We start from the raw sequence: 12,207 nt of genomic DNA, 5'->3' as shown, positions 1-12,207 counted from the left end.
CGCTCTTCATGTCTCTGACATTTTACATCATAAGTAGTTAAGAGGCCCGCTGTTATATTAAACATAATATATAGTCTTGTAAGCATTGTACTGCAAGAATGTCACTGTTGAAATATTAGAAACTCTACAGTTATAAAATACTAATTTTGCTTTGCTATGGATGTTTATTACGGTAGCATAGTTGGTGTCTTGTAAGATTAAGAGTGAAAGCTTTTGTAGCTGTAATATTTCTGTGCAGCAATATAGTACTTGAGAAAGTTCCATCAAAAAAATAATTATCAGGCCCTAAAAATCTAACATTACTCTTAGTTAAAGATGCATTTTTTTATGTTTTTTATTTCTTATGCCAGTCTTAGAGACTTTGTGGGTGACTTAGGCAATTGTGACAAAGCTGTTAACTACATTAGTAACTACTAATGTAGTACTAACTACATCAGTACACTATAGCTGATCGTTTTTGTATTTTATTTCAAATATCAATTACTTTGCTGGCTTGTCTTTTGATTTAGAAAACAAGCAACTTTCAGTATTTTTTTTCTTACCGTGTGTTTTTATATCACTTCTGCTTCATTGTTGCAAGGATTCTGCCTTTTCTTTGCAATACAGCTATTCCAAAGTTTAGAGTTTGGAAGCCTACTTCTGAACAGAGGGTTATGTAGTGATAAAGCATTATTATATTTAGGATTTGTTTTTTGGCTCAGGAAAGACAGCTGCTAATCAGGTATTATAAATGTCTTTCCTGAATGAACTGGACAAATAAACACCTAGAGTGCATTGGTTATTAAGTGTGCTGTAAGATAATAAGCACAAGGAAAATCCAACAAAAGTTTCACTGGGTTTTCTCATGTGTTTTAGGTAAAATACTTTCCCCCACAGTATATCACAATTAGTTGACGTAACATTTACGTTGTACCCGTGCTGTAAATACACTCCTGTAGTTACAGTAATTATTGATAGATATTATTTTTTGAAAGTTGTACAATAGATAATTGTGTTTTCTATCAAATAAAGAGCCTAATTTCAATAGTGAGCACATTTCTGTGCTAAGATTAGGAGTCCTTGAAGTTAAAATAAAATACCTGTGCTACTTAAAGACACCTAGGTCATACATTTGTTGCATAAAGCTTTGTAGTGGAAGTCCACTGCATTCAAGTTTGCTGTTGTAAAACTTGTGAAGTACATAGTTGTGTTCCCCAAAACGTAACATACCATAACTTTAACAAATTTAACTTCCTAAGAATTTTAAAATATTTTCTCTTTTCACCCATTTGTCAGCCTTCACTACAGCCTCATATGAATGTTTTGTTATGTAGCTTAAATTTAATTAATCACATGTGTCACGAACTTACTGTATGAATTTTTAAGTGTGTTAAGGCTGATTATGCTACTTCATATTTGAGAGCCCTGGACTAGTTTAGAAAGGCCTATGTTCCTTTAAATACATTAGCTTAATGAACTTTAAGGCTAAAGATGCTCCACAGGGAATGTGGTAAATTTTCCTTTCAATTTTGCTGATCTGAAAATAATTCCAGATACAGGCAAACTCTTTTCTCGGATTTAATTTTGCATGTTGAGTGAACAGGTTGAGGGGCTTAAGAACAAAAAACAGGGAGAGGGGTTATCTTGGTAACCTGGGACTATCTTTCCCAGATGAAATTAATCTTACTATTAGACAAAATCCTTCAGCAGCTGGCAAAACAGCAGGAACATGTCGATTCTGCTTCCTTGGTTACAGGGAATGATAGTGCACTTGACCTTCAGAGGAACAGGGTCACAGAGAGGGCATTTTAAAACAATACTGGCTGCTTTCTGTGATTGGAATCCTCAGTAATGGAGACTGGATGAAAATATGTGTGATCTGGCTAAAAGTGACCTCGACATTTCCCTTGGATTGTTTTGCCCTCAGAGGTTTGCTAAGGAAAAATGTAAATAGACTGCAGGAAGAATTTGACACTGTAAGTACTAGAGTCTGTACAGTGTACAGCTAGGCAGCTCCAGGAAGAAAACAGTACTTTCTTTTAAAGCAGATTATTTTTCCCCTGTCTCTTAAAATAAGTGTATTTTATGTGTTTTAGGGAAATTAGGGGGTCTTGAGCTATCTTTTATATTGTATGTATTATTTCCTGACTGTGTTTAAGTCACAGTGTTAGTGGTTACTTTTAAATGATTGTTAATTAAGCATTTGTAAAATGTGGTGCACTGAAGTTTTCTATGATATATGGCCTACTTTGTTTCTTTCTTCATGTCTTGAAGATGAATCTTATTAGAGACTCTTCCAGTCTCAAAGAAATTAAAGTGTATTTAGTTTTTTAAAATATATTTTAGAATTACAGAAATGAACCTTCGTTGACTTTGGAGGTCTAGGTTTTTGCACGTTCAACTTCCAAAGCAGTTGTTTAAAACATGATACACGTTACACAGTGTCATGTTTCTTCTGAACAACAGATTAGAATAGTCAATTTTATGTTTAATCTTTTAAGTAAACCTAATATAATGCTGAACTCTATTATCTTCCTGATATGAGTACTTACAAGCCATTCAAGCCATTTGCTTTCAGAATACTTTGATTAGACTTATTTGGGAGTCTAATTAATGACAGCTTAATTTTTCCTATAGTATTTATAGAAGCTGTCTCAAGTGAACCTTGTAAATATCTGATAGAAATTTTTTTTTTCATATCTTTACTTAAGAAGTCAAATTCGGTGCAATTGACTGGGTAGGACTATAATAAAGCGTCACATATTTATCTGTTCTGATCCTTTATAGGTTTGTGACAATGCTCAAGGGATAAATTTATCTGTCAAACAAAATGGCAGGAGATTTTTTTATTCCCTCACTGTTATAAATTGTGTTTTTCAAAAAAATACATTCCCTTTTTGCATTTGATTTATTTACCATGGTTGTTGTTCTGCTGTCAACCAATGGCATCTGTGTTCAGTATGGTAAATAAACTTGAGATTTTTAGGACCAGTCAGAAGTTCAAAGCTGTTCTTATTCCACTGAGTATTAAGTAGGCAAGTCTGAAAAAAAGGTAAAATTTTACATTTCAGAGTCCTACACCATCCTGAGTATGTATGCATATTAATAAGAGTATAGAAATAAACTATATGTGCACACTGAAGCATTTATTGGTATTAGACAAACTGTTCTCCATTGGTTCACCATAGGGTCTCAGCCAAGAGAAGACTAAAATATAGTCTGGTTTTAGTTTAATAAATATGTGTTCATAAATATTTAAACATGAAAATTACATTATCATCATATAATGGCAGCTGGCCTTAAACTTACCCAACTTTATAGAGAACTCACTGATAGACTTCAGGTAATCAACTAGTCATGTGGTAAGGATGAGAAATAACTCATATTACAGGAGACTGGAATTGATGAGTAAAAATAACCTTCATATGAGGATATGGTCAATTCTATAAAAACTGAGAAAGTGTTAAAGCAAAAAGCACTAGTTTTCATATTGACATAGTTCCTGGAACTTCCGTTGTACACTAGGACCTCTTTGCAGCAGGTACTTTACAAACCCAGAGAAAAGAAATTATTGTTTAGTCACAAAACGTTTACAGAAGAATTTCGGTGCGGTTACCATATATATACTGTCATTCTTTTTATAAGTTGCTGTAAGTCCTTGAACAGCATGGCAAAATAGATCTCTATTTATTTCCAAGCTGCCTGTGGTGCATCATGGTGTAAGGTTTGAAGATGCTTCAAAACAAGGCTAAGGATTCTATAATTGAAGGTGTAAGAATTGGAAAACAGTTTTAAAAGATCTTCTTGCTCTAATTTAGACCTTTTAAAGGGTGCATAGCTTAGATAATATGGCATGGAAGATAAAGAGGTCATTGTTCAAATGTGTCCTCTAAGAGTCTTGATTTTGGGAGTTGGTATTTTTCTTGCCTAGATATCTTCTTTTCTGCTGCTGGCTGCCTTGTGTCATTCAGTAATTGGAAGATTTGACTATTTCTGCATCTCTGCTGTATATTTTTGTCACTTATGATGGAGCTTTTGCGACCTGTGTATTAAAGATAGTTAGAGATAGTATGTTCGATTTAAGTTTTGCTTTTACAGTATATGGGATTACTTATGGTACAGGTGATGGAAGAGTAGAACAGTATGGCTTCATTAAGTGATGTATATTTTAACACCTTTGCTACCCCAAAGAAACTGCAGTAAATTTTCCTTGCTATCCAAACTGTTTTTTCTTTCTTTACATCACAAATGATTTTTTTTGTAGTTATACAGGAAGGCTTACAAAATTAAGATTTTTTTCCACGCAAGCTTAAATAATTACTAAATTGACACTGCCCTGTTGTCTAGCTGCATAGTCTTTGATTTAAAAATCATTCCATTAAAAGAGGATGTAATAAAAACAACTTGTGAGCTTCCTTGTTTTGGCCATGTTTCACTGCAGATATTTAACTCTAATTGGATACTCTCAAATTCCCATATAGAATGCAAGTATAATAATCAGTCATACACTAAACACAGTCCTATAGATTCTGTCGGACAATGTAAATGTATATTTAGGGGGTATTATGAAAACACAAATTATTGTTTACAATCACAATTTACAAGTATTGTAAATGATACAATTTACAATTATTTAAAATCACTGCAGGGGGGTTGGACTAGATGACCTTTGAGGGTCCCTTCCAACCCAACACATTCTATGATTCTATGAAAATAATGAAATTATCAAAATGTAAAATCTGTTTCAAAATGTAAGTAAGATCTATTTAGCATTAGGCAGACTTCTATAAAATCTAGGCTGCTAAGTCATTGACATTATAGAACATTTTTCCAAAGAAGAGAGCTTTGGCCTATATGCATTATTTTCAAATAAGTAGTTATAGGTTAAACTGAGTATAGAAGAAATCAGTAGTTCCATATTCTGTTAATTTTTTTTATAGAGTACGTCACCACAGTATTTTATTCTGGTTGAAATGGGATGTCTGTATAAATTTATATCGTACCGTAAGAATTTAAAGTGCTTGTTATTCAGATATGGTGCATGTGCAAAATTTGCTGTCAGCAGTCTTTTAAATATTATTGTGTTTTCCCATCATTTTATATAATAACATTCCATAAAGAATGTGACTGAAAAAGTATCCATGGTGTGCTGTTGACTGCAGACAGTAATGTCACCTCTAGACTTGCTGTAGTCTGCACCAAAGTACTGATGTCTTGTGTCCACTAACCGTTGTTCAAGTATTTTTGCAACTTTTTTGAAAGCACTGGTGAACGTACACAGTGTACGGCTCTAGAACAAATTTATCTCCTTTGTTTTGAGTTTTCTCACAAGAGTCAAAACATTGAGCCATGTCAGGGACTAGTAACTTGTAAAATGTACCAAGAAAGCAGAGCTTTCATAATGAGTACAGCACAAATAAGCATATGTATTTTTTTTCTGAGTTGCTATAGAAGTAGCAGAATGATTTAGCTTTCCCTCTATTCCATTGAAAACAAACAAGAAGAGATCAGAAACTATCCATGTTCTAATTCTTTGAGAACCTCCAGGATAATTTTGATATACCTTGTTTTGATTTTGTTTTGTTAAGCCCAATTTTTATGTGGCCACTTTCCAAACTAATAATGGTGAAAATGCGTGTATGAATAATGTAAAAAAATACATATAAACATCCACGTCTGTTGATACTTCTCTGTGTTAAAAACTGATATGATAGCTTCAGCTCATGTTCATATCTGAAAAAAATCCCAATAATACTAAATACGGTACTTTTTATAAGCATCTGTATCTTCTAAGCTTAATAAAAATGGGACTGGATGGCTGTGGGGAGTGGCAAGCAGTAGCTGTCTACCTGTGAGCTGACTGTAAAGACTATATCTATACTGTAAGGACTTCATCTATACTACTTTTACAACTATTAAGAAGGAACAATTAGTACTCACAGTTGCAGCGATAAATCTGAGGATGAACAAGCACAAAGTCTAAATATGCACAGCTGTGGAATTATGTGTGTAAATATACATTGCCAATGCCATATCCCTTCTGTAAACAGAAGATGAAGGCTGTCAAGCCAATGTTATCTTGCATGTTTATTAATTCATTGAAAAAAATCCAAGTTGCTTTAATGACTGTAACCTTTCCAGTAAATTTAGAATCCATGCTATAGGGCCATCTGATCTTTAATAAATATATATATTTTTATATATGGGTTTTTTAAAGCATTCAGTAAAGTAAAATTCTATATGTTGTTTACAGGTGCAGACTGTTCAGACTTCACTATCTGAATCTCCAGTGATGACCAGCCCTTCCCAACGTATCCAGATAATTTCCACAGACTCCTCTGTAGCTTCACCACAACGCATTCAGGTAAAAATCTATTGATTAAATAACTATTGCATCTTATTTATTTTCTCCTCCTCCCACTTAGGTTTGTACAAAAGCATGCTAAAGTCTATGGAAGACTTGCTTAAATTTTGTAAGAACAGATAATTTTTAGTGCAAATTAAAATTCTCTTTCTCCCTCAGCATGTATTTGGTGATGACCCGCTGGCTGAATATAATTTTATTTATGATGTAGTCTGTGAGGAATATTCACAGAGGTTAAACTTAGCCTACATATAAAAGTCTCCTGAGCTCTAGCTGTAGCAAATGTGCAGACATTGTCAACAGAACACCTAAAATAATCTCCAAGGGCATTCCCCTCTCTCACTACAATATTCAGAAGCCAGTGGGAGACTAGCCTATTTAGGATAAAGTTAGCCTTTGGGAATGCTGCCCAGTGGATTGTTGTTACGGATGGATAATATGAAGATACCATTAATGTATCAAAGTGTATGCAGTGACAAATGATATAAGACTTGTTAAATATTAAAGCTACAAGAGAGTTGCAGTACTGCAATACTGAGCTTTTGCCCTCCTTGACTTTGTTCTGTGCCAGTACGCTACTCCCATGTACTTCTGCCAGAGGTGGTGCTAGAGGTGAGTGTCAGTCATAATCCAAGATGAGATTTCACTGTGAATTTTCCCATTAGTTAAAATCTGTATGAAAATGGTGGAGACTGAGGAAATCTCAGCAGGGAAAACTCTGGGAGCTTAACAACTGAACAGTTTTACAACAGTGGGACTAAGGGGTAACGAAATGCCTTTAAACTTTGAGCTTCTTTGGAGCTTTTATGCACTGAAACATTTATACATATGAGATCTAAAATAGCTTATTCTATTCTGTAAATATAAGAATCTAAAGAGTCCCTGAAAAGCTCTATCTCGTCCAAAATTCAATAGTAGGCTGGCTTCATCCCCAGCTTTGAGTACCATTTCCTTTGTACAGGTTTCTTAAGTTTTGTAATCACAAAATATGAAATGAATCTTTCCTGAAATTTCTGTAATCTAGAAAAATCATCAGCTCTGTAATTCAACTCCTGCTGTGGATAGTTTTAATGCCTTTTTAAGGCATTCTATCTTAGTAAAACTATTAGCATAGTCTTACCATTAAACTATTAACATATGTCTTTTTCTGTAAGACATATTACACAAAAAGGATATGACAACTAGATAAAAAGTCTAGGTAATCAAAATTAGGGAAATAAGTACACTGATATTGTGATATCTAATACAGTCAGTTTAATAGTAATATCAGTGTGTGTAAATTCACTTCAGATTACAATATCTTCCCACATCTCTTCATTATTAACAATATCAGACTCACACTTTTCACAACTCTGTCTAGTGTTTTCTGTCTATGCGGTAGGTATGTAGATACATATATATTAGATGCATATATATTTGGGTTGATTTTATTGCTTTGCACTTTTGTAGGTAGCTGCAGTAACTTTGCACCAGTGCAATAAATGTGCAAATACCAAAATAATAAATAACAAGCATAGTTACCAGAGAGTATCATACATTTCTGAGACAGAATGAAAGGCTGTGAAACTTAAAGTTTACTGTGGCTCATAAAATTCTTCAATGTGTTTTACAGATTGTGACAGATCAGCAAACAGGTCAAAAAATCCAAATAGTGACGGCAGTGGACTCAGCTGTGTCTCCAAAGCAACAATTTATTTTAGCCAGTCCAGATGGAACTGGTGCAGGAAAGGTGATACTGGCTGCACCTGAGACATCTAATGCCAAGCAGCTTATCTTTACCACCACGGACAACATTGTGCCAGGCAGAATTCAGGTAAATATAGTAATTGAGATAGACCATAGATTTTTGTTTTTCAGTTTTTGATTTTTATATTATTTAAGTCTATAATTACTTTAAGACAAATTGCAGTAGTTTTCTAAAGATCTAATTACATGGATTAGACTATAATAATTGTAGGCTTCATTATTCAATCATAAATCTTTCTGTCATGTTCCTCATGCATTCCATTGCACTCATCACCCCTTGTTGTGAGTTCTCATTAAAATTCCAAAGACTTAAGTTGATACTTGTGAGAAGTGCCAGGATTTCAGGTGGTCTGTTCAAGATTCACAGATACAGAGAAATACAACTTGCCTGAGGAAATTTACGTTCACAATACAGTATCAAGACATTGCAGTAAAAGCTCTTTGGAGCAGGAGCTGTCCTCTGTTATAGTTGTTTGTGGCTCTTGAGCATAATCCAGACCAATGGGATCTTGGCAAAACAAATCACATAAACAATAATCTATGTCTAGTGAAATTTCAGATTTCTTCCTAGCATTCTTAAAAAAAAAAAAAAAAAAGTGCCTGGTCACTATTGCTACTGTTACAATAGAGAATATTTTACAGAGAAGTATCATTCTTACATAAATATTTGAAAAATTGTATTAACAGTCTTTTAAAATAGATTTTACTATGCTAAATAGTTTTATTTGGAATTTCTTTTGCTATTACTGTTTCAACAGTCTCACTTTTGAAAGTGAAAACACCCATTAACTTGTGGTTTTTACTACTTAATTTCATTCCACATTATATTTATTCTCAAATTCAGCCACCTATTCCCAGTTGATACACCAATCTTGTTTTGTACGTGAAGCTTCTTACTTTCATATCAGAAGAAAATATTGGTTAATTACCTATTTGTTCTGGAATTTTGTTTTAGATAGTGACAGACTCTGCTTCAGTGGAACGTTTGCTGGGAAAAGCTGACATTCAGCGGCCCCAGGTAGTAGAATATTGTGTAGTCTGTGGCGATAAAGCATCAGGTAAGGAAGCAAGAAACTTGATTGAAGGATGTCTGGGATGAAGGGAGGACGTTTCATGTATTTTAACTGATTTTAGCCATGCTGATGGCAAAAGCAATTGAGTCTAAAATGGAAAAAGATAACATTATACTTTGTATCTATACACACACAATAGTTAAACTCTGCATGGAAGAATATTAGTTTGTACTTCAACTGGAGTGTATGATAAATTGACGTGTGCTGAAAGAGGAAATAATTATTTAATATCTCCTGGTAACTGAAAGAAACTATATGAAGCCTTTAGTCTGGTTCCCCACAGCTGTGGGCAACCATGCAATTAACCTTATCACCTAGAAGTCTACCTGCTCCAGGAAAACGCTACTTAGTGCTCTCTAACAAACTTAAGACATCCTGGTAGATTTTGATTTTTTTTTTACTGTCACAGAAAAAGGCAAGTAGAGACCAAGTGAATCATCAGTGTTTCAGATCTATGCAGTAACAAGGAGTCTACGAGGTACAATGTCTACATTAGCCAAGGAAGCGGACTGTGCTTTCATGCTACAGAGAAGACACCTCTCTGTCATGCTTTCTTTTATTTTTAAGTGTTTATGTAATTAAAACAATGCCAGAATTTATATGTATAGAAATTTTAAATTAAGATTGCATTTCAAATTTTATTGTAAAATTACCTATATTCTCAATTTACTTAAAACTCTTAGCCTATATGTTCTTTTAATGTAACCTGTAACAACAGATAGAATTGCATCAGTACTTGTCCAAAATGGGAACTACCCATTCACAGGCCTCTCATTCAGAAGTAGGCTTAGACTTCCTCTCTTCTCTCCACACTCTCACCAAAAAACCCTCACAACAGGTAAACAGGAAACATCCTGTAAGACTTTGTCAATGCTTTTATGGTCCAAAATGATGGTAAGAATGCTAAATAAATTTAAAGGGTGACTTTTACAATGTTTTACTTGCTTAAGTTAAATATTTTTATGCTAAAATGTAAGTAATTTCCATTCAATAACAATATATATGTTTCCTAGGTCGTCACTATGGTGCTGTCAGTTGTGAGGGATGCAAAGGATTCTTTAAAAGGAGTGTGAGGAAGAATTTGACCTACAGTTGTCGTAGCAACCAGGACTGTATCATCAATAAACATCATCGGAATCGCTGCCAGTTTTGTAGGCTTAAGAAATGTCTAGAGATGGGCATGAAAATGGAATGTGAGTGTTAAGTACCCAATGTGATACTGTGACTTCCAAATAATAAATACTACTACTTAACTAAGCCAATAAAATGGATATACCTACTTTTAAGACCCTAAAATTTGTCCCAAATATTAGCAAAAATAAAATCAAGAGCTAAATTACTCTTGCTGGTTATGAGGGTAGAGAGAGACATACCCATGTATTTTACTGTTACATTCAAAAGGACTATAGAGGAAGGTTGAATTTTTTTGTTTGCTTGTTAATGTTAACCTTTTAGATCAATAGCTGCTGTATGATTAATTGGTACAATGACTAGCACAGAATATTGTCTCCATTTGTATTATCCCTTATATCTGCAAAGTGTGTGAGAATTAATATCACTGCAACACTTTTTAATATTCTTTATATTATCCTCATAGTCTTTTATTCATTTTATTATCCAGATTTTCAGGCGAAAAAACAATGCAGTCGAATGTTATGCCAAACTATAGAGGACTTTGTAAAGTTCAGTGATTTAGATTCCAGTTAACCTTCTGTAATCTGTTTAATAATAATACCTTACTATTATAAATACACACTTTTCACTTCTTTTAACATTACAAAGCTACTGTTTCTTACTATTTTTATTAAAAGATTTATCACACTTGTTTGGCACACTGGAGACTGAGCTTACTTTCTTCCAGTTATAAAGTAGAAATATTTTAAATTCTGAAAAGGTTTTGGAACACTCTTCCCTAACTGGGTGGAATGAATGAATGTGAGTGAATTACATTTCATGCAGAGACTCATCTCCCATGGAATTAACCTGCATCTCTCTTATAACTTGCCTGTCTTGACTTTTTATGTGTCTGTTGTGGGTTTGTATTGTTCTGAATCATCCAGAGTATGACTGCATCTAACACTTAAGTATAGCTTTACCTGTAAAAAGTAAATAAATAACAGTTTGAAAACACATTTTACAGAATGTTCTATCTTGTTAAATGCCAATGAAATAGGAAGGTTTGACTCCAGTTCAGCAAAATTTAAAGCACATTATCAATCTGTGACTCTAGTTAAAAATGTACATAAGAGAGGTATAGTAAAACTGGAGCCAGTGTTTCTTCTGTCTTCATATTAAACTTCCAGTTTTGTACTGAGCTGATACAGCATCATAACTGAGCAAACTAAAATCCTTCTGTGAGAATTTTTACTTTCTGTGTTTTTCAGTTGAATTCTTCCCTTTCAAATCTGCACGTTTCTGTCTTTATATAGCGGTTTTTTTTTTAGAAAGCCTTTTGATGTGCAGCGTGAAAAACCAACCAACTGTGCAGCTTCCACTGAAAAAATCTATATCAGAAAAGATCTACGAAGTCCTCTAATAGCAACTCCAACATTTGTGGCAGATAAAGATGGGACGCGGTGAGTATCTCAGTGTAACGGGTCTTGTTTAAGGTTATTTGCGCATATTACTTTGCAGGCACACCTATACTCTCTTTCCCCTGCCTCTGCTCTAAAAATTGGACAGAGAAGAGCTCCAGTTTACTAATCAGCTGTTGTCTGTTACCAAGACCAACCTAGATTGTTCTGCTTCTCAGAAACCAGAGACTGGTTTCAACAACAGCAGCTTCCTTTTACTATGTGGAAGATATGCCAAGACTGTTCCCATGCTCTCAGTTGTCTCCGTAGGCAATGGGTGTGGAAATGCGTATTATAATAAATAGAGGCAAGATTTGTGTTTTTCGGAGTAGAATACAAAAGAACTCTAGGTTAAATAGCACATTTTAAAAACTATAGGTCCAGTTAAGTTATGAATGGGTAATAACCACCTAAAGATATTGTATCTCAATATTCAGATTTTACATATATATTTTTTATATATATATATCTA

General features: G+C 34.0%; 1 protein-coding gene across 1 annotated transcript in view; it reads left to right on the top strand.

Annotated features, from left to right (window-relative positions):
• The window catches only part of LOC104526259 (nuclear receptor subfamily 2 group C member 2), a 14,703-nt gene extending 2,961 nt beyond the window's left edge, over nucleotides 1–11,742 (top strand). The window contains exons 2-6 of the mRNA XM_010169667.1: nucleotides 6,233–6,343; nucleotides 7,956–8,156; nucleotides 9,045–9,147; nucleotides 10,176–10,359; nucleotides 11,607–11,742. Of these exons, the coding sequence (XP_010167969.1) occupies nucleotides 6,233–6,343; nucleotides 7,956–8,156; nucleotides 9,045–9,147; nucleotides 10,176–10,359; nucleotides 11,607–11,742 (735 nt within the window). The remainder of the gene's footprint in view (nucleotides 1–6,232; nucleotides 6,344–7,955; nucleotides 8,157–9,044; nucleotides 9,148–10,175; nucleotides 10,360–11,606) is intronic.
• The last annotated feature ends 465 nt before the right edge of the window (nucleotides 11,743–12,207 follow it).

Source organism: Antrostomus carolinensis, unplaced genomic scaffold, assembly GCF_000700745.2.
Source record: "Antrostomus carolinensis isolate BGI_N321 unplaced genomic scaffold, ASM70074v2 scaffold47996, whole genome shotgun sequence".
Classification (NCBI taxonomy): domain Eukaryota; kingdom Metazoa; phylum Chordata; class Aves; order Caprimulgiformes; family Caprimulgidae; genus Antrostomus; species Antrostomus carolinensis.
Note: the sequence above shows the minus strand (reverse complement) of the source record. Positions and strands in the feature narration are given on the sequence as shown.